The 23491-nt window shown below is 43.2% G+C and overlaps 1 protein-coding gene across 1 annotated transcript; it reads left to right on the top strand.

Annotated features, from left to right (window-relative positions):
- Nucleotides 1-374: 374 nt before the first annotated feature.
- Nucleotides 375-23489, top strand: gucy2d (guanylate cyclase 2D, retinal). Its single transcript, XM_063202509.1, has 20 exons — nt 375-522; nt 3862-4722; nt 5321-5622; nt 6588-6960; nt 7335-7410; nt 8760-8859; nt 10708-10827; nt 11352-11435; nt 12582-12758; nt 12996-13152; nt 13484-13627; nt 14089-14237; nt 15115-15278; nt 16141-16333; nt 16792-16966; nt 19272-19370; nt 20780-20874; nt 21000-21085; nt 21544-21643; nt 22482-23489. The coding sequence occupies exons 2-19, from the start codon at nt 3879-3881 to the stop codon at nt 21626-21628; spliced, it is 3423 nt and encodes a 1140-aa protein (XP_063058579.1). The 5' UTR covers nt 375-522; nt 3862-3878; the 3' UTR covers nt 21629-21643; nt 22482-23489.
- The last annotated feature ends 2 nt before the right edge of the window (nt 23490-23491 follow it).

Here is a 23491-nt window from a genome sequence, read left to right as displayed (position 1 = left end):
ACCACCCCTCCTCCTCCTCTCTCTCACCTCCACCCACTCAGGCTGCTCCTCCTTCGACCCGGCAATCTGTCTTTTCCTGGCCAGATCAGAGGCTCAGAGGGGTTACCTTTCTCTCTGCCATTCCATTCTCCTCCCTGTGATATTGGTGCCTTGGATTGGTTGTGGTTTGGTTGGGGGACAGTCCCAGCCCTTCACAGGAACACAGGCCAGCTGCAGCGAAGAAAAGAAAGAAAGAAAGAAAGAAAGAAAAGCAAACCTTCTCTGGAAAACTTGTGGATTTCCTTTTTTCTTCTTTTTTTGACATTTCTACATCATACAAACCAAGAGGAGACAACCTGAAGCAAAGTGAATTTCACTGTATCTTCTGGGATATTATTTCGGCTTCCTCTGTCTTCCTCCTCTGTTCCGTTTTTTTCAATCTGGATAGTCTGAAACTTTGATTGGTGCGATTGGCTGGATGTGTCTCCTGAATGGGGATAACTAATATGGGAGTCAATTAGATGACAGATTGTCCTCGTCCAGGTGAGAATTTGCCCCTTTTCAAAGTGTCACTTGGGTGTCAATTGTTCATTGCAAAATCTAATCTTGATTTATCAAAGGTAATCCATGTATGTGAATTGAAGTGGTTGTATTGGGCAACCAAATGTGTGGGCCAAAATTTTCCTATTAGAGAAGAGATAACACATCATGTGCATTTTATTTTTTAATTCCATGCTGGTAATATGTGGACTGCTGCACTGGGCCCTGAAATGATATATGGTGGCATTACATTTACAGCATTGATGACATTTACTCACCAAAGACACTAACACATTCCTGCATGACTAAGAATTGCATGTATAAGAATTGCATGATGTACATTCCTGACAAATTAGCATGGTAACTTCATATGGTGGAGATAGTGGTGTGCTAATGGATTGGTGCTGATAGCCAAATTAATCCAGAAGAGCATGGCGTAAGATGTGAAGGACAGAGTGGACTGATTCAGCAAGCATGAAGCAATGTCGTCCATGCATTCATCAGTGCAGGGACTGTAGTTGGGACTGTAGTGGTTGAGTGGGAAGTGGCTGACTGGGTACAAAAAGGTGAAAAGCTCAACTGAGTGAAAGTGAAAGCTCTTCGAAGATGACTGAGACCTCAGTGCGAGGACCGCTTCACTGGTGTGTGCATTTGAGCCAGCCACTATCCTAGAAAAGTGAGTGTAGCAGAACTAGCAGGAGACGGTTGATATAGGTGATCATAGAAAATGCATGCCGAGCCAGGTAAATTGCAATAGGATTCTAGGTCTGCTAGGAAATACAAGCACAGTTGAAAAGTCATTTGAGTCGAGGCAGTGTTGCTGCATCAAGGAGATTATGGAGATTAGGATTTATTTCTTGTGACAATAGGGCAAACAGAGACGCATTTCCATTGTACAGACACAGTATGGATACAGTAGGTGGAGAATGGTTATTTTTTTCTTAGTGTCTTGGACGCAGGTCAGATCCATGTTGCCCCCGTCAGGGCCCAAGGTCATGTGGTCAAGGTCACTGAAGGTTATAATGAAGCAAAGCTCTACTCTGACTGTGTGGTGATATAGTTAGATGACATTATTGTTTTACTAAGCTACTGTTCATGGACATGATGCTCTATTTCTAAGATTAGGTTTCAAACAAGAGTTTTTGCAGTTGAGTTGTTTTTTTTTAGATTCATACTATAATGACCATACATTGACAGGTTAATAAATGGCATCATGTCATTGAAGACTGTCATACAGATGTATTTAGGCAGTGGCCTAAAATGTAAAAGCCAAATGCACAGGTCTTTTTGAGGGCTGACATGTCTTTGCTAATAATACATATTTTTGACCCTTGCTGCCTTTGGTGAAAGCACCACAGTACAGATGAGAGGAGATTAGCAAGACAGCTCCAGACACTGTAATTTAATGCTATGTATTTGCATGTATAATCTTATTTGTATTAACACAACTCTTTAGGTACTGTAAGTCAATCAATTATCCAATTACATGACTTAACAGCACATGTAGTAATAAGTGATTTGGAATACATAGCACTAGCTTGTAGCTTTGGAAGCTAGGCTGCTAAGCTTAGCACAAAGGATAGCAATGGTGGCCTCCTGCCCGCACACCTTGAAAACATTTTCTTTGCTGGTGCAGCTATTTCAGAAGGAATCACTTTTAGACTGTTTAAGAGCACAACATGGCTACAATAAAAAGTCAAGCCAAACTTTTGTCAGGCCTTCAATATGTCAGTTGTCAAAATAAACAGTTTGGTTTCACCGTCATTGTAGCAGTGTTGCACTTCTCCACAGTCTGAAAGCATTTGGAGCACAAATTGAAATGTACCTAGCAGCTAGGGCTGTAACGATATTGTATTGAACCGAGAAATCGAGATACACAGAGCCACGATACTGTATCGCGATACAAGGAGGCAGTATCGTGATACGTGATCGATGAAAGTATTGTTGCCCATCAGTCTAGAAAACGATAACATGATATGAAGTGATAGTGCTTCAAAGCAGAAAATCATCATCATTATTATATTTAAACTTTGAAAAATTATAAGTAGCCTCTTGTAACTTATTCTACCTATAAACTAGAACATAATTTTATTTCATAATGTTGGCAAATGTGAAATCGTGCAGTGTATCAAACCGTAGATCAAAAATCATGATACATACCGAATTGTGAGTTGAGTGTATCGTTAGGCCTACAGCCCTCCTAGCAGCTGTACATGTCTATTCATTTTCCATGTTTCTACATCATGCAAACATGGTAGAGGCTCACATAAAATGTGCACTAGACCTAACATACTGCGCAGGAAAAGTTGACTGTCAGGGTGATTAAATCCCAAACCTTGAGATAATCTTGATTTATTGCATTGCTTGATAAAGTGCTTGACTAGCCACAGGCTAGCTCATTACTATATCACAAACGATCACAAGTACACCTCAACAACACTGAATGCACAGCAGTAACGAAACGATATTAGAGAAAAGCTAAAAGACAAAACAGGCAGAGCCAAAGGTATAAGAAAAGAAAAAAGTTAGCAAGCATAATCTGGAGACAAGGATAAGACTTCGGTGGGTTGATGGACCCAACGTGGTACAGTAAGTCCTGCTTATCAGCTTTCTGCCTGCGTGCTGAGGGAGCCAGATAGTGGGGGCAGGGCGTGTGACTAGGATGCCAACCTGGCACCAACCACACCGCACCTCATCACCACCCATCACAATTAATGGCCATGGACAGATGGGGTAACAGAATCATCTTACTGCTTCAGGATGGGGTGAGGGACTTGAAAGTTGGAGACCAACCAGGTTGGATTAAAAACATCCTGGAAGTCCTGCTGGGTGAAACGCTGTGTCCTCAAGCACCTTTGCATGGCCCTTTCACCCCTGTTAGCAGACAGGTTAGCGATGTGATGAGTGCACTGCTGCAGGCCAAGCAGTAGCAAGATCAAAGGCAGCCGCAACTTTGAGATAAGACAAGATTAGCCTTTATTGTCTCCACAGGAGAGAAATTAGTTGAGAGCTTGCCTAAATGTTGAAACATCTGTTTTCCATCATATTCCATACTAACTTTCCCCCAAATTCTTTCTTTCCCTGCTTGCCCCTGTACACCCCCATGGACCCTGGCAGATATGGCTAGGGGAGTGGTTGACATACTGGAGGCTTTGGGCTAGTGCCCCTACCAGCATCCAGGCTTGGCATCCACAGGCAGAATCTGGGTGTTTACCACCCTCCTGCTTATAAAAACACTCTTCTTTTTCCTCCCACATTTTCATACTTCCACTCCACTCCCTCTGTCCCTTCCTCCTTCCGTCCTCTATTCTCTTTCCCTCTCTCTCTCGCTCTGTCAACCAGTCACTATAGGGAGTTGAATGGCCACGCAGGCAGACTCTAGCTGCATGTTCAGGCTTTCCAACCACCCACGATGGCACACAGGAGAACCCATATGGGAACAGCGATCACGCAGGCCCCGAACCAACACCAAAAGCAACACCAAACCAGTCAGACGGAAGGAAAGTCCTGTAGACACCTCTCAAACAGCAACCATGGTGGTCCACAGGCCCGGATCACACTGGATATACCAGCTGCTGTTGCCACTGATGATGATCGTGTGTATGCCCTGTGATGCCTGGGCCACCACCTTCAAGATCGCCCTGGTGGGGCCTTGGTCATGCGACCCCATGTATGCCAAAGCGTTGCCCGACCTCGCCGCCCGAATGGCCATGAGCCACATCAACAAAGACCCCCGGCTGAAAAAGGGCTATTGGTATGACTATGCCCTCGTCAGCGAGAAATGCAAAACCTCGAGTGCCCTGGCGCGCTTTGCTGAACTGGAGAGCTACGGCTCGGCCTTCCTGGGCCCTGCGAATCCTGGATACTGTTCATCGGCCGCCATGTTGGCAAAGAACTGGGATAAGGGGATACTGTCCTGGGGATGTCTCAAGCCGGACATGGATAACGGGTTGTACCCTAACTTCTTGCGCCCCATGCCACTTTCGTCCCGTGTCCTCTTCGGCGTCCTGCGCTACTTCAAGTGGGCGCACGTTAGTATCATTGCTGAAGAGACCGATATGTGGGAGGCCACAGGGTACGAGCTGGCATCATCGCTTCGGACCCTTGGCCTACCAATGGGCTCAGTTACAATCATGGAGGATAATGATGAGGGTCCTCGCAAGGCATTGGAGAAGATTCGCACAAATGACTACTACTCCAAAGGTATGTATCTCTGAGATAAGCGTCATAAAGAGACTAGAAGCAAAAAACATTGTTTTCCCCATGGGCATGCAAATCCAAATGTGGGGGGCTTAGCGCGTTGCGCCACAGCGCCCCCCACCCCCCCTACAACCATTGTTTTCAACAGTGTATTTCTCCAACTATAATCCTTTCCACACACACATAAGTCATGAGAGTCACTCATATATTAATAGAAGTTTATAGTACCATGTCCCAAAAGATGCGTCCCACTGTCAAGCCGCACTGAGGACAGCTTGGGACATGTTCACTGGGACATGGTGTAACAGACTTCTTTTACAATGAAAAGTGTGTGATGCCGAATCTGATGCCTTTAACTGACACCCAAAGCCTTATTTGATATTTTGAAGGGAGAATCCGGAGCACACCGCAGCTTAAAGTTGTAACCATGTATTAGGTGCTCTAAGCTGCAGCGTGCTTCAGTTTCTGTCTTCAATTCCTGTCCATCCCACTGTGATGCACCTGCAACCTGAGGGATGATGCGTAGTCCCACTTCAACCTCTTTTTTTTAGTTTAAGTGTGCCTACGTTTGTAACTTGTTATCTCACTCTCTCTTGTCCAGTAATCATCATGTGCATGCACTCAGTGCTGATCGGAGGGGATGCCCAGTATCGGCTGCTGACCACAGCCTTGAGCATGAGGATGATAGACCAAGGCTACGTCTTCATCCCCTACGACACCCTGCTGTACTCACTGCCCTACAAAAATGCAGAGTATCCCATTCTCGCTGAAGACTCCGCGCTACGACAAGCCTACGATGGAGTATTGACCATCACCATGGACCAGGGAGATAAGAACTTCTTTGAGGCCTTTCAGGAGGCACAAGGGAACAATGACATTCGCACCAGTGCCGCAGCTGAACATGTAGGTTTTTTTTTCTTTTAAAGATTTGTTTTTTTGGGGGCCTTTCCGACTTTATTTCGATAGGACAATGATGAGTTGACGTGACATAGTGGGGAGACGCATGGGATGGCTTGGATGATGACCTAGGCCGGATTTGAACCTGGGACCACATGGGCCTGTAGCCCACATATGGTTGAATTGAAAGAAAAAAGTGGTGTGGTGTATTACACACTGTGCCACAGCACCCCCAGAACATGTATGTTTCTCTTTTTTGCCTTTTTTGAGACAGTATATAGGACATGGGCAGTGGTGGGCAAAATGGATTCATTAGTTACAATCCAGTACCATGTATTCAAAAAGCCTTGGTTTTACCTGTCCAGTTCAACCAGGTGATTGGCTGGTTGAATGATCACATGGAGTATGTGTCCCTGACTGTAACTAACAAATCCCTTTGCCCATCACTGGACATAGGACATATAATGAGTGGGAGCATGAGACGGTGCAGTGTTGAGATACGACCCAGGCTGGACTCGAATCTGGGTCCCCATGGGAAACTGTCCATATAAGGGTGTGGGTGTGTTAGTGCAGTGCACCAGAGCTGCAGCTGAACATGTAAGTAACAGTAAGCCCACAGGAATGCTTCAGTGGCATATGTCAGGGTCAAATGTTGGTCAAGGTTCCCTGGAGGTCAGTGAAGTGTCTTACGTTAAGAGAAGTCTTATCTATCCAAGGAGGGTAAGTAGGTAGATACATAGATCAGTGATTCTCAAACTGTGGGCCGGGGCCTGCTGGTGGGCCTTGAAAGTATTCCAAATGGGTTTGACAAACAACTCTGGTAGTGAAGTAGTTCATATGAAAATGGTTTGTACCACCCTTTCTCAAATGGCAGATTTTGAGAGACTTGTTCTAGGTGTATGGAAATGGTAAATGTTTTGCCTGTGTTTTTTATTGATGCCTTTGTGTTTGTCCATATGGTCTTTTACCAGGTTTCTCCATTCTTCGGCACCATCTACAACATGCTCTACTACGTTGCCATGGCAGTGGAGCAGCAGCGGTCCGCCACCGGCCGCTGGGTGTCGGGCACCTCGCTACCACTCGGCGACGGCGACTTTGAGTTTGAGGGCTTCAACCAGCCGGTGTTCGGAGGCACCTATGGCGACGGCATGCAGGTGAAGTATGCGGTGCTGGACTCTGACGGTTCTAGCAACAGACTGACCCGTACGCATAGCCTGGACGCCGCGCACACACCCGGCAGGCTTGGTGGGCTGAGGTACCTGGGGAACTCCATCCACTTCGCCGGCTCCACACCAAGCAGCGACTCCAGCTGCTGGTTTAGCCCATACACTGCCTGTTCAGGAGGTAGGAAGCGTCCTTAACATAGACGTCTGTAGAACCGTTTGTGTGTGTGTGTGTGTGTGTGTGTGTGTGTGTGTGTGTGTGTGTGTGTGTGTGTGTGTGTGTGTGTGTGACTGTGTGACTGTGTGTGTGACTGTGTGTTTGTGTGTATGTGCGTGTGCGTGTGCGTGTGCGTGTGTGTGTGTGTGTGTGTGTGTGTGTGTGTGTGTGTGTGTGTGTGTGTGTGTATTAAGTGCATTGTACATTACAAGGACTGTTTTAATTAAAAGGACAGAAGTGATGTCCTCTAAATTAAAAAAACATAGATCAGGCTGACATCAAACCTTACAACCGTACAACTCTGACACGCTTCATACTAATGCCTGTCTTTTCGCCAGGTTTTGGTGGAACCATACTTTTGCTACTCATGTTGTTTGCCGTTGCTCTGGGGGGAGGAATCTTCTATTATACAAGGTGAGGACTTGCTCTTTTTACCTTTTACAAACAAGACACATCAATTAAATTAAATGAGTACTGCAGGCTTTGGGTGTGCATTAAATGCCTCATATATCTTAATTTTGATATTCAACTATGTCCTATTATTGTATTACTCAATGACACTACCAGACTTAGTGTGACCAAAAAAAATATGAAGTATTCTTTATTACTAACATGTTAGCCTCTATTTGGCTACCTCTGTTTGGTTTCTTTAGCTTTTATGTATTGTTCTAAAACGCAGCTATTTGGTTAGAATTGAATAAAAAGATATAATAGTCCCTGTTGTGAAAGCACAGGTAAAGCCTAAAGCCAAGCCAGAAATGACCCATCATTAAGTCCTGGGAGATATATTATAGTGTCAACATTAGAAACAAATTTCAGAGTGTGTTTATGATATTACTTTACATAACATTTGGCAGACACTTTTATCCAAATGACTTACAATCAATTACATAATCATAGCATAGATCACTTGCAAAACAAAGTGCACAGGAAATACACCAAACAATAAATGCAGGTGCCAAGTAGAGTTAGTGTTTTTTTAGTACATAAGCTCAGGGTTAAAGGAGCACTTCTGCCAATTTCAATATACAGTTGTATTGCTCACGCTACCATTGACTTGTCAGTACCCGGTGATGCTGCATTTTTTGACTCAGCCCTTTCCGAGATCTGAGCTGTTCTAATGGGGGCAGATTTTGTTTACATTTAAAAAATTCTTAACATAGGCCTACTGCAAATATTTTCCCAAAAGCTATCGCTGTTTGCTAGTTGTCTGCTGATGTTGCATAACCTTTTGAATGTTTTTGGGAATAAATCAAGATGTTTTTTTTTAAATGTAAACAAACTCTGCCCCCATTACCATGACCAGGATCTCGGAAAAGGCTGAAGAATTCTTTTTTTTCAGGTACTGACAAGTCCAGGGTAGTGTGAGTATTACAACTGCAATGTTGAAATTGGCTGAAGTTATCCTTTAAGTAGAGTACACACTCCCACACAACATGGCATAACAGTGATGATACACTATGCAACTTTTTGAGCATCACTATTGGGCAACAATACTGTAAGATTTTATTTGGACAGTTTATTACTGTAACACTTATCAGGAGAAGTTGGATCAGTGGAAAACACATTTATTGTTATCATTTTATCAGAAAATGAAGAGCCAATCATGTGGTTGCCCAGCAACATTGCTCTAAAAGTCGCCCTGTGTATCATCATCACGACGGTTAAATTAGTTTTAGGATGTCCTTTGCTAATATGATGGATGGCAATGTTCGATGTTTCAGATCAGGGGGTAAGCTTCCCTTCGCATTTCCCATGATGAGTGGTGGTGGTGGAGGTGGCGGTGGTGGTGGGGCAATGAACACTAAAGTGGTCCTCAACCTGGATGACCTGGTCTTCATCAACACCCAACTCAGCCGAAGGGTCAGTGATATCTCTCTCAGAGGTCTCAAAAGTAAAAGTAAAAGTAAATGTGTGGTGTAATTACAACACTAGCACATGGCATTACATAACATTACACCATTTACTCCATTGCACCTCATGAGATAGATAGACTGTGTTGTTACTAAAACCTAAAACCTAAAAACCTAACCACTGAAAACCTAACAAGGACCCACCACAAACTTGATCCAACCAGTGGAGAGTTAGCTGATCATAAGACAAGTACACAGATCTACTGGTTACTCAGATAAGTTACTTGTGTTGGAAGGAAACTGTTTTTACTTTTACTTTTGACACCTCTGGTCTCTGTCACTCTGCCTCTGTCTCTCTCTCCCCTCTCTCGACACACACACACACACACACACACACACACACACACACACACACACACACACACACACACACACACACACACACACACACACACACACACACACACACACACACACACACACACACACACACACACACACACACACACACACACACACATTTTATTGCACCTTTATATTAGTCTGCCATTAACCTCTCCCAACCCTAATACTGTGACATCGTCTCAGAATGCTTTCATGTGTTTTTGTGCTTTGTCCATGTTTCCTCTGATCAACTGTTTGAGTACATGATGAAAAAAAAATGGATGTGGAAGAGCTTGGACAGTTTAAATATGTTACACAATACACTACAAAATTCAGCAATCCAGTTTACTGTAAATTGAAATATTGTAAAAGACCCTTCCCCACCCAACTAATACAAATTACATTTTCTGGTCACACTTAACTTGACGCCGGTGTCATACTGTAGACGTGACATGACAGTGTTGTAACAACATGGACACGTCATAAACATTGACATTCGGCTATGGTAAAGACAGCCCTAACATTGTCAACTTTTCAAGACCATAAAATGTTGACATAATGTTTGACTTGTCAATGTCTTTCTTGACACTGTTTTGACACTGCCATGTCATGCGTTTAATGCCGGCGTCAAGTAAAGTGTAACCCAGGGGTCAGGAACCTATTTCTCTTGGGCAGTCTTATCCGGTCCCCCATATAACTTTAACGTTAAGCAGTTTCACATGAAATATGACATGTTACGTCTTAGACGTCTTAGAAGTTACATTTGCAATGCAATTCAGCTATGTTTTCAGGGGACCTACCAGGAAAGGTGGGGTCTGCTGTAAAAGTGTCCGCTGCCTTCAATATAGGCCTTAAGTGCAGGGGGGAAATCCTGGTTTGTGCTCATAGAATGGCCCTTGAAGGATTTCATAAGATTTGAAGTAGCCCCTGGAATGAAAACGGTTTTCCACCAGGGCTGTAGTCAAGTCCACCTTTGTAGAGTCCAAGACAAGTCCAAGACCAGTACTAGTCAAGTCCGAGACGAGTCCGAGTCCGAAGAGGTTCGAGTCCGAGACAAGACCGAGTCCAAAAAGATTCGAGTCCAAGTCAAGTCCGAGTCACATGTCGGTCAGTGTTTGACAATGAAAAGGATGAATGTCAATAGTGTGAACCTTAGAAGATAACCTATGTGGCATGGATGTGAAGACAAACTTGTTTGTTATTGGATTTCAAGCTCCACTTTATAATCTATAATGGCCAGTGTTCTAAGCAAAACTTAATGACAGACCCGGCGAGTCCAAAAGCCTAATTTGGCAAGACCATTGTCCGAGTCCAAGACAAGTCCGAGTCCAAACAATACCGAGTTCGAGACAAGTCCAAGTCCATAAAAAAACGGACTTGAGACCGGACTCGCGCCGAGTCCGGACTCGAGTACTACAGCCCTGTTTTCCACCCCTGTTGTAACCAACTATCCTTTCATATTGTCTGTGACCAGAAACTGGATGACAGCATGTTGAGAAGTCAGATGGATATCAAGACTACGACTCAGAACTCAGTAATCAGCCGAAGCTACATCACCACCACTCCTGATTCTTCCAACGTCGCTGTCTTTGAGGTAGGCAAGTGTGTGTGTGTGTGTGTGTGTGTGTGTGTGTGTGTGTGTGTGTGTGTGTGTGTGTGTGTGTGTGTGTGTGTGTGTGTGTACCACAGCAATCTACCTTTGTGAGGCCACTGCTATTGGAGAACACCCACATGCTGTGGCCCTTGCTCCATGTGGGGCCCAAATCCTGTGTGTTTTAACCCCTTTTGCTGGGGTAGTTTTTGTTGTCTCTGGTGAAAGTGAAAGTGTAAAAACATTTCCTCAATGACAGGTTAGAGAGTGTGTGTGTGTGTGTGTGTGTGTGTGTGTGTGTGTGTGTGTGTGTGTGTGTGTGCGCGTGCGTGCGTGCGTGCGTGCGTGCGTGCGTGCGTGTGTGTGTGTGTGTGTGTGTGTGTGTGTGTGTGTATTATGTGCATTGGATTATTTAGGTATGAAACTGATAGTGATGACTTTTATTTGTATGAGGTATTTATTTGTATATTTATTTGTGTAGTTATTTTGTGTGCTTATATGTGTATTTATATTATTGTTTATTTTAGGGTGACTGGGTGTGGCTAAAGAAGTGCCCAAACTCTACTTCAGTGTCAAGTGTAAACGATGCAGCTCAGCAGGCGTTTGCAAAAGTAAGTTCCCCTAGCTCATCTGAACACTGAGGAGACTATTACAACTATTTAACACAATGTTTATTGCTTAACCCATAACTGTCAACATTTGAGTAGCAAAATCTGGATCTGGATCTGGATGTTTTTTATGGTGGGACAAATATTGATTAATGACAATGGTAATTTAGCGGGGATTGGTCGTGAGGTCATTATTTATTGTTAATAATAATAATAATAATAATAATAATAATAATATATGAGTTTTATATAGCGCTTTTCGTGATACTAAAAGTTGCTTTACAAGTGAGAGACATTTAGACAATACAAACACACAGGAGGGGTTGGTATTGAAGGAGCTGGATAAACAGGCCATAAGTGTTATAAGTTGTCTGGAAAAGGTGGGCCTTGTGGTGATGTTTGAAAAATGACAGTGAGTCACACTCACAGATGGCCTGTGGTCTGTGGAAGAGATTTCCAAAGGGTGGGGGTGGCGATGGAAAAGGTTCTCTCCCCCAGGGTCCGGTATTTTGGACAATACATAGACTGAATACTGGGAGAGAGGGGAGATGGGTCTGAAAAAGGCGATCTACAAGAATAGCATCTGCCTATGATTATAGTATACCTTCCTACCGAACAACATTTGGGCAATACTTTTCCTTTAAAGCCACATCACAATGGAATGCTTTATCAAGTGATCTGAAGAGCTGTAACTCCTTCAGGAGTCACATCTTAAATATGCTCTAAAAAACACAGCCAAAAATGTAACCACTAACATATGGTGATAATAATGTCTTATGGTCATTGTTTTTTTGTTTCTTTGTTTTTTTTTTGTAAAATTATTTTTATATTTTGGTGGGTGGGGGTGGGGGTGGGGTGGGGTGGGGGGTTATGTTTATTTTCATTTGTTTTTGCTTTACTTTATTATTCTATTGTATTGTATTTTATTAACACACACACACACACACACACACACACACACACACACACACACACACACACACACACACACACACACACACACACACACACACACACATTAGCCTAAGGCTAACCCTGGGTATCTGAGTACTCTGAGTATCTGGGATGAGAAATCTGGGTAAAAATGCCAGTGCTAGCAGCTTTGGTTTCACCTAGACTCTCAAGTGGTTGCAATGACTCTCATTTCAGTACAGGGATATGCGACATGAGAACCTGAACCTGTTCCTGGGGCTCTTCTTCGACTCGGGCATCTTTGGCATCGTGACGGAACATTGCACCAGAGGAAGCCTGGAGGATCTCATCAGCAACGAGGAGATGCGCCTGGACTGGATGTTCAAGTCCTCCCTAATGCTGGACCTCATCAAGGTAAGGCAATGAGACTGATGGGTGTGCAAAATAACTTGTCAACACATTAATGCATGGTCCTGGAATTTTTTGCCAGTCTGGTTTTCGCAATACTTCAAGCTGATCCGAGAGAGAGAGAGAGAGAAAGAGCGAGAAAGAGAGAGAGAGAGAGAAAGAGAGACAGAGACAGAGAGAGACAAATCGAACAATATGTCTCATTCCTGTCTTGCTCAAATGTTGCCTTCAATTCTTTACCAGGGAATGAAGTATCTACACAACAGAGCCATCGTCCATGGACGTCTGAAGTCTCGAAACTGTGTTGTGGATGGACGCTTTGTGCTGAAGGTGACTGACTACGGTTTGAAAGACATTCTTGAAGCCCAGAAGGTCCCACTGGACGACAGTAAACCAGAAGGTGAGCAATAACAGGCAGCAGCTTAACCAATAGTTAATTTTAACATCAATATACAACCTTACAGATAAGAGTATTATCTTTATTGCTTGCTTGATTCATCATATGTCTGTAAGTGTACTACTTCAGTTGTAGCTTGACTGTCAGCATAATTAATTGATTGGTCAAACGACTGCTTGTCTTATATCAGGTGATTCATTTCCTCAAAGAAATACAGTGCAAAAGTGTGCATCATTCAGATTCTAAACATGATGCAAGTTAATGGGTCCATTCCAATCGACTGTGAAATTATTTTTTTTACGCCCTTTGTCTGCCCTCTAATGTCTTTGTACAGATCAGTTATGGACTGCGCCAGAGATACTGCGAAGCCCAAGTATGACGCCCACATACTACTGTGATGTCTACAGCTTCTCCATCATCATGCAGGAGGTCATCTCGCGCTGCGGCCCCTTCGGCTCATTCGACATGCCAGCAAAAGGTAAGGAGAAGTTCATGCATTAAGACATAGCATCTGTAATAAGTTTGTTGTCACCAGAGTTGCAGTGACCAAATCATGATGTATTTGCCTGTAGTAAAGGCTCTGAGATATGTCATAGTAGTAAAGTACTGCACTATGGTAGTCAAGTTTTGTTCAATGAATGGAATGATCCTGATTATGAGGGTTAGGGTTAGGGTTGAGACCGAAACAGGCAACACATTCATAGTAATTTGGTTTAAAGAGATACCCATGAGTTGGTCTTTTAGACAACTTAGATGAATGTGCATTTTGAAGTGAGGATTTCTTATTCATATGATGAAACATGTATTAGCGTAGTTACCGTAGAACACTGCGCCGAATTTGATGAACAGAAGACTGATTGAAGGCTGAACATTTTATGTATACTTTTATTCTGTGCTCCAATGATCTTATCCAACCCAAGTTCTTCCTCTGATACACAGAACTAGTAAGCAAGATAAAGTCTCCCCCTCCACTGTGTCGGCCGGAGGTGTCAATGGATGAAGCACCTCTGGAGGTCATCCAAATCATGAAGCAGTGCTGGAGCGAGGACCCAGACAAGAGGCCTAGCTTTGAGGAGATCTTCCGGCATGTACGTGGCCATTTACTGTACACTGCTACACCCAATGACTGTATATGAGAGTTGAAACTATTGGAAGCTTCCATTCTATTCATTTAAACAGATCTGAAAAAACATTTTAAACTCTCAATTTGCAATCAGACCCCCCGGATTTCCTTGTTGGAATTGCCAATCGGACACGCCCCCTCGCTCAGGGCATGATATCGAGTGGACAGTTCTGATTGGCAATTCCAACCAGTCTGTAGTGGGCAATGACGTATAGGCTACATGGGTTCGTCGTGTTTATAAACACGATGTTGTGAGACACTGGTAGCCAACCATGTGAGCTAATTTTTTTTTACCGACAGTGGTTTCCAACAATCAGAGGTTGAGTTGTGCGCAGCTAGTGTCGCGCAGCCAGGAGAAAACAAAAATTTAGAACCCATGCATACTAACTTTGGTGCAATGTTATACTATACATAGGTTTATCGCTTACAAATATTCACGCTCGCCTAGCAGAGGGATCCTGAGCTGTGCACACAGACAGGAATATTTGTATACAAGAAACCTATATACGCCGTTTCACAGTTGTCAATTACCATCTTGAGTGATTATTGGCTGTCACTATTTTTGTAGTGGATATTGCAAACCGTTCCCTAATAGTTAGGGAGTTAGGCTTGGGATTAGACTTTGCAGGATTGAATCTCACTCTAAGCAGTAGGAAATGGCTTCAGTCAGTGCCAAAGAGCAAGGCACATAGCCCCACCTTGCTCCTGTGACAGAAACCAATACCCTGTACCTAACTGTCTGTGTAAAGCTTTGTATAAAAAAGTGTCAGCTGAGTGAGTAATATAATGCAATGTAAGCCATGTATGATGTAGACTACACATCTGTTCATTTCCTTCCGTAGTTTAAGAGTATATCCAAAGGGAAGAAGACCAATATCATCGACTCCATGCTGCGCATGTTGGAGCAGTACTCTTCCAACCTGGAGGACCTGATCAGGGAGAGGACAGAAGAGCTGGAGGTGGAGAGACAAAAGACAGATGCTCTCCTCGCTCAGATGCTGCCCAAGTGAGTCCACCTGCATGTAACTCACATTTCACACCCAGTAATAAACACTGTGGGGGAAGCTAAAAGGTCTCAGTGGAACTCTGTGGTGCTCTAGAGGTTCTTGCATTATTAGGAAACAGGCACAACTTGGTTCTTGGAGGAACCCAGAGATTCTTGGATGGAACCTTTAGAGGTTCACCCGGAACTTTTTCCCTGCCCGGAACAAATTCCCTGTGACGGTTCCTCTGTTTTGCCATTGTGGGGAAAGCTCTAGAGCAGTTGTGTCAAGCAGCCAATTTCATCTCAAGTGGGCTGGACCAGTAGCATAATTGCAAACTGTCACAAAGTTCTGCTTCATGATGGAATCATTTGCTAGTCAATGATCAGAAGGTGAATGTCAGCAAGTAGATCAGGAGCCTTGACTGTAAATGGCCCGCAAAAAGGCAAATTTGTTCTCAGGTATTGAAAACCTGATATCTTAGACACCTACCTGCAGCAACTTTTTAATGGGCTATAGAGGCAATTCTTTTTGAAGGACATTTCCTTGTTTTTTTTTATCCCTCTACAAGTCTGGGTTCGTATTAAACCATCTGATGGGCTGTATCTGTCTCGTGGGCCTTATGGTTGATACCACTGCTCTAGAGGTTCTTGCAGGTACTTTTATAAGGAAATGGGCATAACTTGGCAGTTCCTCAAAGAACATTTAGAGGTTCCTCTGTTTTGCCCTTGTGGGGAAACCTCTTGAGGTTCTCTGAGGAACTTTCAAGAACACCTCAGGGGTACAGTGCATGGAATGACAGCATTCAAGTTTTAATTGTACATGGTGCTTAATAAATTGACATTTGCATTGCATTGAATTGAGCGGACTCCTCCTCATTCTTAGGTCTGTGTGCCAAGCTCTGAAGACTGGAAAGCCAGTGGTGCCAGAGCACTTTGCCCAGGTCACACTCTACTTCAGTGACATCGTGGGCTTCACCACCATCTCGGCCCTGAGCGAGCCCATCGAGGTGGTCGACCTCCTCAACGACCTCTACACATGCTTTGACGCCATCATCAGCCAGCACGATGTGTACAAGGTGACTACTCAGTGTCTTCTGGCGTGGTCTTACCATACCCTCTTGATCATTTCATGTAAGGAAATCAGAACTGAGCGGTATCTCACAGGGGGCTAGATGCTAGATCTTCAAAACCATGAATAGTGGATCTCTCAACCATAAATTGAATCATTACAAGTAGAGTTTCCAGTATTGAAGCCTTTCCACCAGTAACATAACACCCTTTTAAGGAACTCATTCACGAGTTGAAGAGAGCCATACATGTGCAGCCAATGGTGTTGTTCATTCTTACTGTTATGAGAAAGGGAGGTACAAAAAGACAAAAACTACTCTTCATCAATACTTGTGTTTTGGTCATATATATGGATGTCAAGGTTTGAATTAAGGGGTTCTGAAGGGGTTCTGTATTTTATGTGCGTATGCGCATGTTAATTCCCTAAAAATGTTTTCAGTACATTTTACCTTGATTTTTCCCATAGGTTGAGACCATTGGTGATGCATACATGGTAGCATCAGGGGTACCCAACCGCAATGAAAACCGGCATGCAGCTGAGGTGTCCAACATGTCCCTGGACATCCTGCACAGTATTGGGGCCTTCAGAATGCGACACATGCCTGATGTCAAGGTCAAGATTCGCATTGGCCTACATACAGGTCAGTGGGATGGCTGAAGGTTCCACGTAAAACCCAATTGTTGTGTTGAAATTATGAACGTAATTTGCTATTCTAGTTATTTGTGTTTCTAGATCAATACCTCACCACATAGGTCCTTGCCAAAAAATGTATAAGATGACACTGCTATATAAACTTTTTTGATTGATTAATTGATGAAGAATCCATAATATGGAACGTAGAAATTGCTGAAATGTTGAAATACTACTCCAACAGATCAATCCAAAACTATTATTTTTTCAATCAAAGTGAAAGTCAGCTTTATTGCCCTAGAAATACAGTACATTACACAGCCAGTGTAACAATCTGGTACCATGTAACAGTGTAACAGTGTAACAGTGTAACATCGTAACCGTGTAAGAGTGTTAACAGGCAGGATGAGGGTTATGGAGTTCTTCTGGGACTCCTCTGTCATTCTTTGCTGCAACTGACTCTTGCTGTAGGCTGTGCATTCCAAGAACTAGTGACCACGCCATGTCAACCAAGCCTAATCCAGTCAGCCAATTAACTTATCCACTTAGGGCCCGCCGTCCGTTTTGTCCTAGCTACCATTTCATTTGACGGTAAAGCTGGTTTAGCTATAACCGCCAACCAATGTCTGATTCCACCATGCACAGAGACATTCAGTGCAGTGCAACGCTGTGGGAGACAACTATGCACCACTTATTTTATAAATGCATTGCAGTAACCTATAATTAATTAACTACGCTAACCAATTTCTCAATATCTAGAATCTTTTGGTACCTTCCATTTGGTAAAGTTTTCATTGCATTCTTTTTTCATCGAGTTCATGTTGATGGCTACTAAGAACAAATGCATTGTGCATTGGTGTGGTCTGGGGGTTACAGAACAGGGCACAGGACATACCGTAGGCTACCATGTGAGCTAGTCATTAATTGGCATGAGCAGATCCAGGTTTCAATCACAACATTGGCAAGAAACCACTACTGTAGGCACCCATTGGTAATGCCGCTGTTTAGATGATTGTATACTTTACTTTACTTCTACTGTCCTATATGTACCTCCAGATGTGATGAGTTGCCTTTTTTACCCGCTCAATTCTCAGTGTATTTTACTGAGATGGAGGTAAAATACCACTAGTGTGGAAACTGATGAAATCTTATCTCGCTGAAGAACCTGTAGGTGACAATTTAGTCCTTGGAGAAACACTGGCGTTTTCTTGGTTCTTCAGAGAATTTGTAGAGTTTCACCTCACAGTGGTAAACTGAAGGACCTTCTAAGGTTCAAAGCAAAAAAGGTTACCACACACTCGTTCCTCGACCTCGTTCTTTTATTCAGAGCAAATTGTGAACCAATCCTGCGTTTACCAGTACCTTGAAGCTAAGCATGGATCATTGAACTTTTGAACCCTCCAAGGTTCTTTGAGGATCTTCTATTTTTGCAGCATGAGGTAACCTCTAAAAGCTCTCTGAGTGAGGATGTTTGGAAAACCTTGGTTGGTGGTGGGGAGCAGTACCCTAAGCCCCCTACATATGGGCTTGCATGTCCATGGCGATCCAGGTTTGAGTCCGGCCTGGGTCCTTTGCCAGCCCTGCTTCACCTCTCTCTCCCACGCTCTTACTGCCATACCCTTGACTGTCCTATAAACAATAAAGACACAACATCCCTTTTAAAAAAAACTGTAAAAAAAAGAAAATCTTGGGGTTCCTCCAAAAAGTAATTTGTGTCTTTATTCTCCAAGAGTTGCCTCCAAGAACCATAGGCTAGCATTGGCTACTCTGAGGAGAACCTCCAATTTGTTTTACCACATACTGGTTTCAGTTTGCAATGTTTGTATTTAAGTTTCACTCATCCATTTGTAGTCTTTTAGGTGATACCACATCAGCATCAGCTTTCGAGTACTATCTCATCGTTGCCATGTGGGCCATTCTGTTACTACACTCACAGCTGCATCCCACCTTTTTTGGAAGTACAGTATGTGTATTTCCCACCTGCTCGCAAATGAAATAATTGCGTTTTAACTTTTCTCCTGTTCTTCCAGTCATTCTCTGCGTATGGGGATTTTCCTACTCATTTTAAGCTAGCACATTTATCACTCAACTCAATGGAAGTAGCTAGCTGCAAGCTTCATTAGTATATGCTAGCTTGGAGGCACAAGTTTTATTTCCACTCAGAGAAGGGCTGGAGGAACAGGAGAAAGTCAGAACTCAATTATATACGTAACTAAAGGGCAGGTGGAAAATACACATATTTCCAGAGATGGAGGAATGTCAACTTTTGGTTCTTGATGCTAATGAGGAAACTATGTGTACCTTTTGTTTGATAGGCCCTGTGGTGGCAGGGGTGGTGGGTCTTAAAATGCCTAGGTACTGTCTGTTCGGGGACACTGTCAACACAGCCTCTCGAATGGAATCCACCGGGTTGCGTGAGTACAAATCTCTAATTGTAAATGATATTAGCGCATTGCGATACACATTACTTTTGGTCTAGTGTGTGTGTGTCTCTGTCTGTGTGTGTGTTTAGCTGTCCTTGAGCGTACATGCAAGCGTGTGTGCGTGCGTGTGTGGGTGCGTGTCTCTGTGTGTGTGTGTGTGTGTGTGTGTGTGTGTGTGTGTGTGTGTGTGTGTGTGTGTGTGTGTGTGTGTGTGTGTGTGTGTGTGTGTGTGTGTGTGTGTGTGTGTGGGCTCATGTGTGTGTGTGTGTGTGTGCGCGGGTCAATGGAAAGGTCAAGCATGCGTGTGTCTGAGTGCATGGTAGTGAGAGGATCAAAGGGGCTTTGAGGTGAACAGCACCCAGTAAGCTTTTAAGGCTATCAGCAGAATTAGTAAGACAATTCAGGGTTTAATGTCCTGCTATGTTCACAGTGTCTTGGCCCATCTATCACCTCAATCTAATACACCTGAAAATAAAGATCTCGACCTCGATAATTAGTAAGACAGTGCTAAACTAAGCTACGCCGAGCATGAACAGGAACATACTGTAGGCCTACAACAGAAATATCTTAAAGCAAAGTAGTTGTAGGAATAAGTTAGTAGTTTATTTCTAGAATTCATGATGCTGCTTATTCACAGATGTTAGCTTTTTCATTAATACTAACAACCAGCATCATATTCATCAAGTATTCATTATCACTTGGAATATTGCACTTTTCATACATGAAAAGGTGGATCTACTCCATGCCTGCGATTTTGAATGCCCAGAAATAGACATTTTTGCTGCAAAACTTACTGTACTTTGGTCATACTAGTAAAGAGTAGTTTAGTACTTTGAAATATTAATGAAAAGATCAAATTTAGCAATAGGCAGCACAGTTTTAATGAGCAGCATAGTTGCAATCCCTACTCTGGCCATGATCCTACACCGTGCACCTTTACGTAAATCCCACTCTTCCTCCCGCAAGACAACCTACAAGAGAACTGTGGCACACCGTCATCTAGTGGCGAAACTTTGAAATAGCAACTCTTATTCAACTCTTTTTGCTCTTCCCATTCTGTATTTTCTGCTGGTCCAGGGGAGGTGCAGAATGAAGTGTGTGTGTGTGTGTGTGTGTGGGTGTGGGTGTGGGTGGGTGTGTGTGCGTGCGTGCGGGGGGGCATTTTTCAAGAGAGAAAGTAGGGATAGATAGATAGATAGATAGATAGATAGATAGATAGATAGATAGATAGATAGATAGATAGATAGATAGATAGATAGATAGATAGATAGATAGATAGATAGATAGATAGATAGATAGATAGATAGATAGATGTAACACAATCTATCCACATTTAACAAAGCAACATAATAGGTAACAAAATACATGTTTGCTTTTTATTTGTATTTGAAATGTTACAGCTTACAGAATCCACGTCAATATAAGCACGGTCCAAATTCTCAGAGACCTGAAGTTGGGCTACAAAATAGACACCAGAGGCATAACAGAACTAAAGGTATGGCCTAGATATGCACAAACACACACATACACTTTCTCTCCCCCCCCTCTCCCTCTCTCTCCCTCGGTTCTTTCGCTCCACTGACCTCATTCCTCCCCTGACTTTTTTCTTTTCTCTCCCAGGGAAAAGGGACTGAAGAGACATTCTGGCTGGTGGGTAGGGAGGACTTCACCAAGTTTCTACCCATACCTCCAGATCTCACCCCGGGGTAAGCTAAACATTCATCCTCCAAAAGTCCCAGACCCTGGGACACAGAATCGAGTGGAGCCAAGGAGGAAAGAGCTGTTTATGTATCTGTCCAAAGATACATATCTTGATGGGATTTATGTACTTCTAGATATAAATAACACTATGGTCCTCTCATTGAGGTTTATGTTGTGTGCTAACGCAAAGAAGAAACATTTTAAGACATGAATGCTCTTATATTAACCATCATTGCTAAAGAGCTGATAGTTTACAAGATTCCAAAATTGTTAAACAAGAGAATTTTGTTGTTGTTGTTGTTGAAAATACACACATTGTCCTGTTGAACGTATAAACATTGATAATATACGCATCATTTGTCAGAATCATGAACTGTTCCTGTATAAACATCTGTAGCCTACTTTGCTGCCTCAACAGCAGTGCAGTGGCCACTCTGGCTTATCTCTGTGTCTGTGTATCCAGGGCTAGTAACCATGGCATCAGTTTGGATGAAATCCCAGAGGACAGACGGCAAAAGTTCCTCGACCGTCAGAAGAATATGGGCTAAAAAAAAAACGTCTAGGTAATGGCCTGTTCACAACTTTACGCTCTTTACCCTACGAATTTAGAAAATTGACAGAACATGCTCGGTTAAGAGCAACAGTCATTGGTGAGGAGGGGCTGTGTCAAGACCAAGTGATATGACCAGCGTTAGCGTTGTAGACAATTCACATACAGGGGTGTGTTTCTTGACAGTGTCGTTGCAAACTAAGTAGCAACTCACTTGGTTCTAATGCAATTTCGCATTGGCAATCTACTAAGTTGCCAACTGGTTAGTAACGCAACTTTTCAGGTGTCCAATACTGTTATGTGCTTTGAAAGCAGAACAATTACACATATAATACTATTACAGTTTAATGTTTAACATGTAAATCCACCAGTCTACACCATCTCCAGCCAAAAGACAACTTGCCCTGGCAGTGTTTTGACCCGTGGAGGAGTAGGGATTGGTGTGCACAGATAGGGACGTGCACAGATATTGGACAAAAAAATACCCTTTGGAACTTTTTTAGTGAGTTTTCTTTACTGTACTGTGGTCCGTGTTGACATGATCATCTTGACATTGTGATAATAATACCCTGATAATATATCAAAATATACGTATAACCATATCCTTTAAAGTTTATACCCTAGTAAGGTAGCTAGAAGTTCCACATAGAGAACCCACCCACCCCCATCCCCCTCAGCACCTGTCCCCCAAAAGGTCTGTGCACATGGTCTTACATAGTTCATAAACCATGTGCTCCCCTGTACCTAACCAGGTTGAGTACTTCTATTTGTACGTTATACACCTGATCTACAGTGTTGTCTGATAAGCCACAGAGACCGCACCAGATTCAGCTGTTGTTTTCTCTCACCAGGTGATGGTGCCTGCCTGCCTGCCCTCTCCTCTCGGCCCTGCTGCGGCGATGGCTCCTGGGGCCGGACATGGGGCTCCAGAGGGTAACCACCTGGAGCTACTGTACAGGAGGAGGCTGACGGGCATCGATGGCCCCCTACTGCCCTGGTCCTTCACTTCCACTCTTTTTTTCTGATTTTGTTTTTCTTCTCAAATCCTTTTTTTCAACGCACAAAACAAGAGTTCAAATCAGCTGCCGGCAATACGAGAGTTCCAGCACACGGCTAGAGGAGACGTAGAGGAAAGCGGTGCACAGCACAGCTCAGCAGCGAGGTGCCATGAAATGGCCTCTGTGGAGCACGGACAGATGAGTGTCATAGACATTTCAACTACAATGAAAGACTTTTTCGAAGTGCAATCTGCACTTTGAGTTGTGGAAAAGGGGAAAAAAACATCCTCTTCACTCTGCTATCAACCGGCTGTATACATTTTCCTGCAACATTTTTACATTTTTGAATCCAGCGTGTTCTGATAGTCTTGACAGTATTCACAATAATTTAACACAATCATGATATTCTCCATTAAGTGGGCAGGTTGTAATGTTAACACCAAAAATAGGCAATATCCAAATATTTTTGTTGCATTTAAAATGTGTAATGAAGAAAAATGGTTCAACTGTACTCTGAAAGGCTTACTGCAGTAGCATCTACGGATGAAACCTTAGTATTAGTTGGCCATCATCCAGTTCAAGCCACGTCCCCTTTCTTCCTGCGAGTCCTGACAATGGACCCGGAGAAGATGAACCAGTTGTGTCAATCAAGCCCTAATCCAAAGTTTTTTTTCCAAATCTAAGAGGGGGAGCATTTTTTTTTTGCATTGCACTCGTTTCAATACCACTTCCTGTGTTGCTATATGCATGGCTGTCATGGTTTTGACAGTAGAACTTTTGTATCACTAAATGATGAATTGCACTTGATTGCTCGATTGTTTATAAACGGTCGTCACAGTGGTATATCATCTGTGTCTTGAACT

Source organism: Engraulis encrasicolus, chromosome 7 (genome assembly GCF_034702125.1).
Source record: "Engraulis encrasicolus isolate BLACKSEA-1 chromosome 7, IST_EnEncr_1.0, whole genome shotgun sequence".
In the NCBI taxonomy this organism is placed as follows: domain Eukaryota; kingdom Metazoa; phylum Chordata; class Actinopteri; order Clupeiformes; family Engraulidae; genus Engraulis; species Engraulis encrasicolus.
The sequence above is the reverse complement of the archived record's forward strand: the minus strand, read 5'-3'. Positions and strand labels throughout refer to the sequence as shown.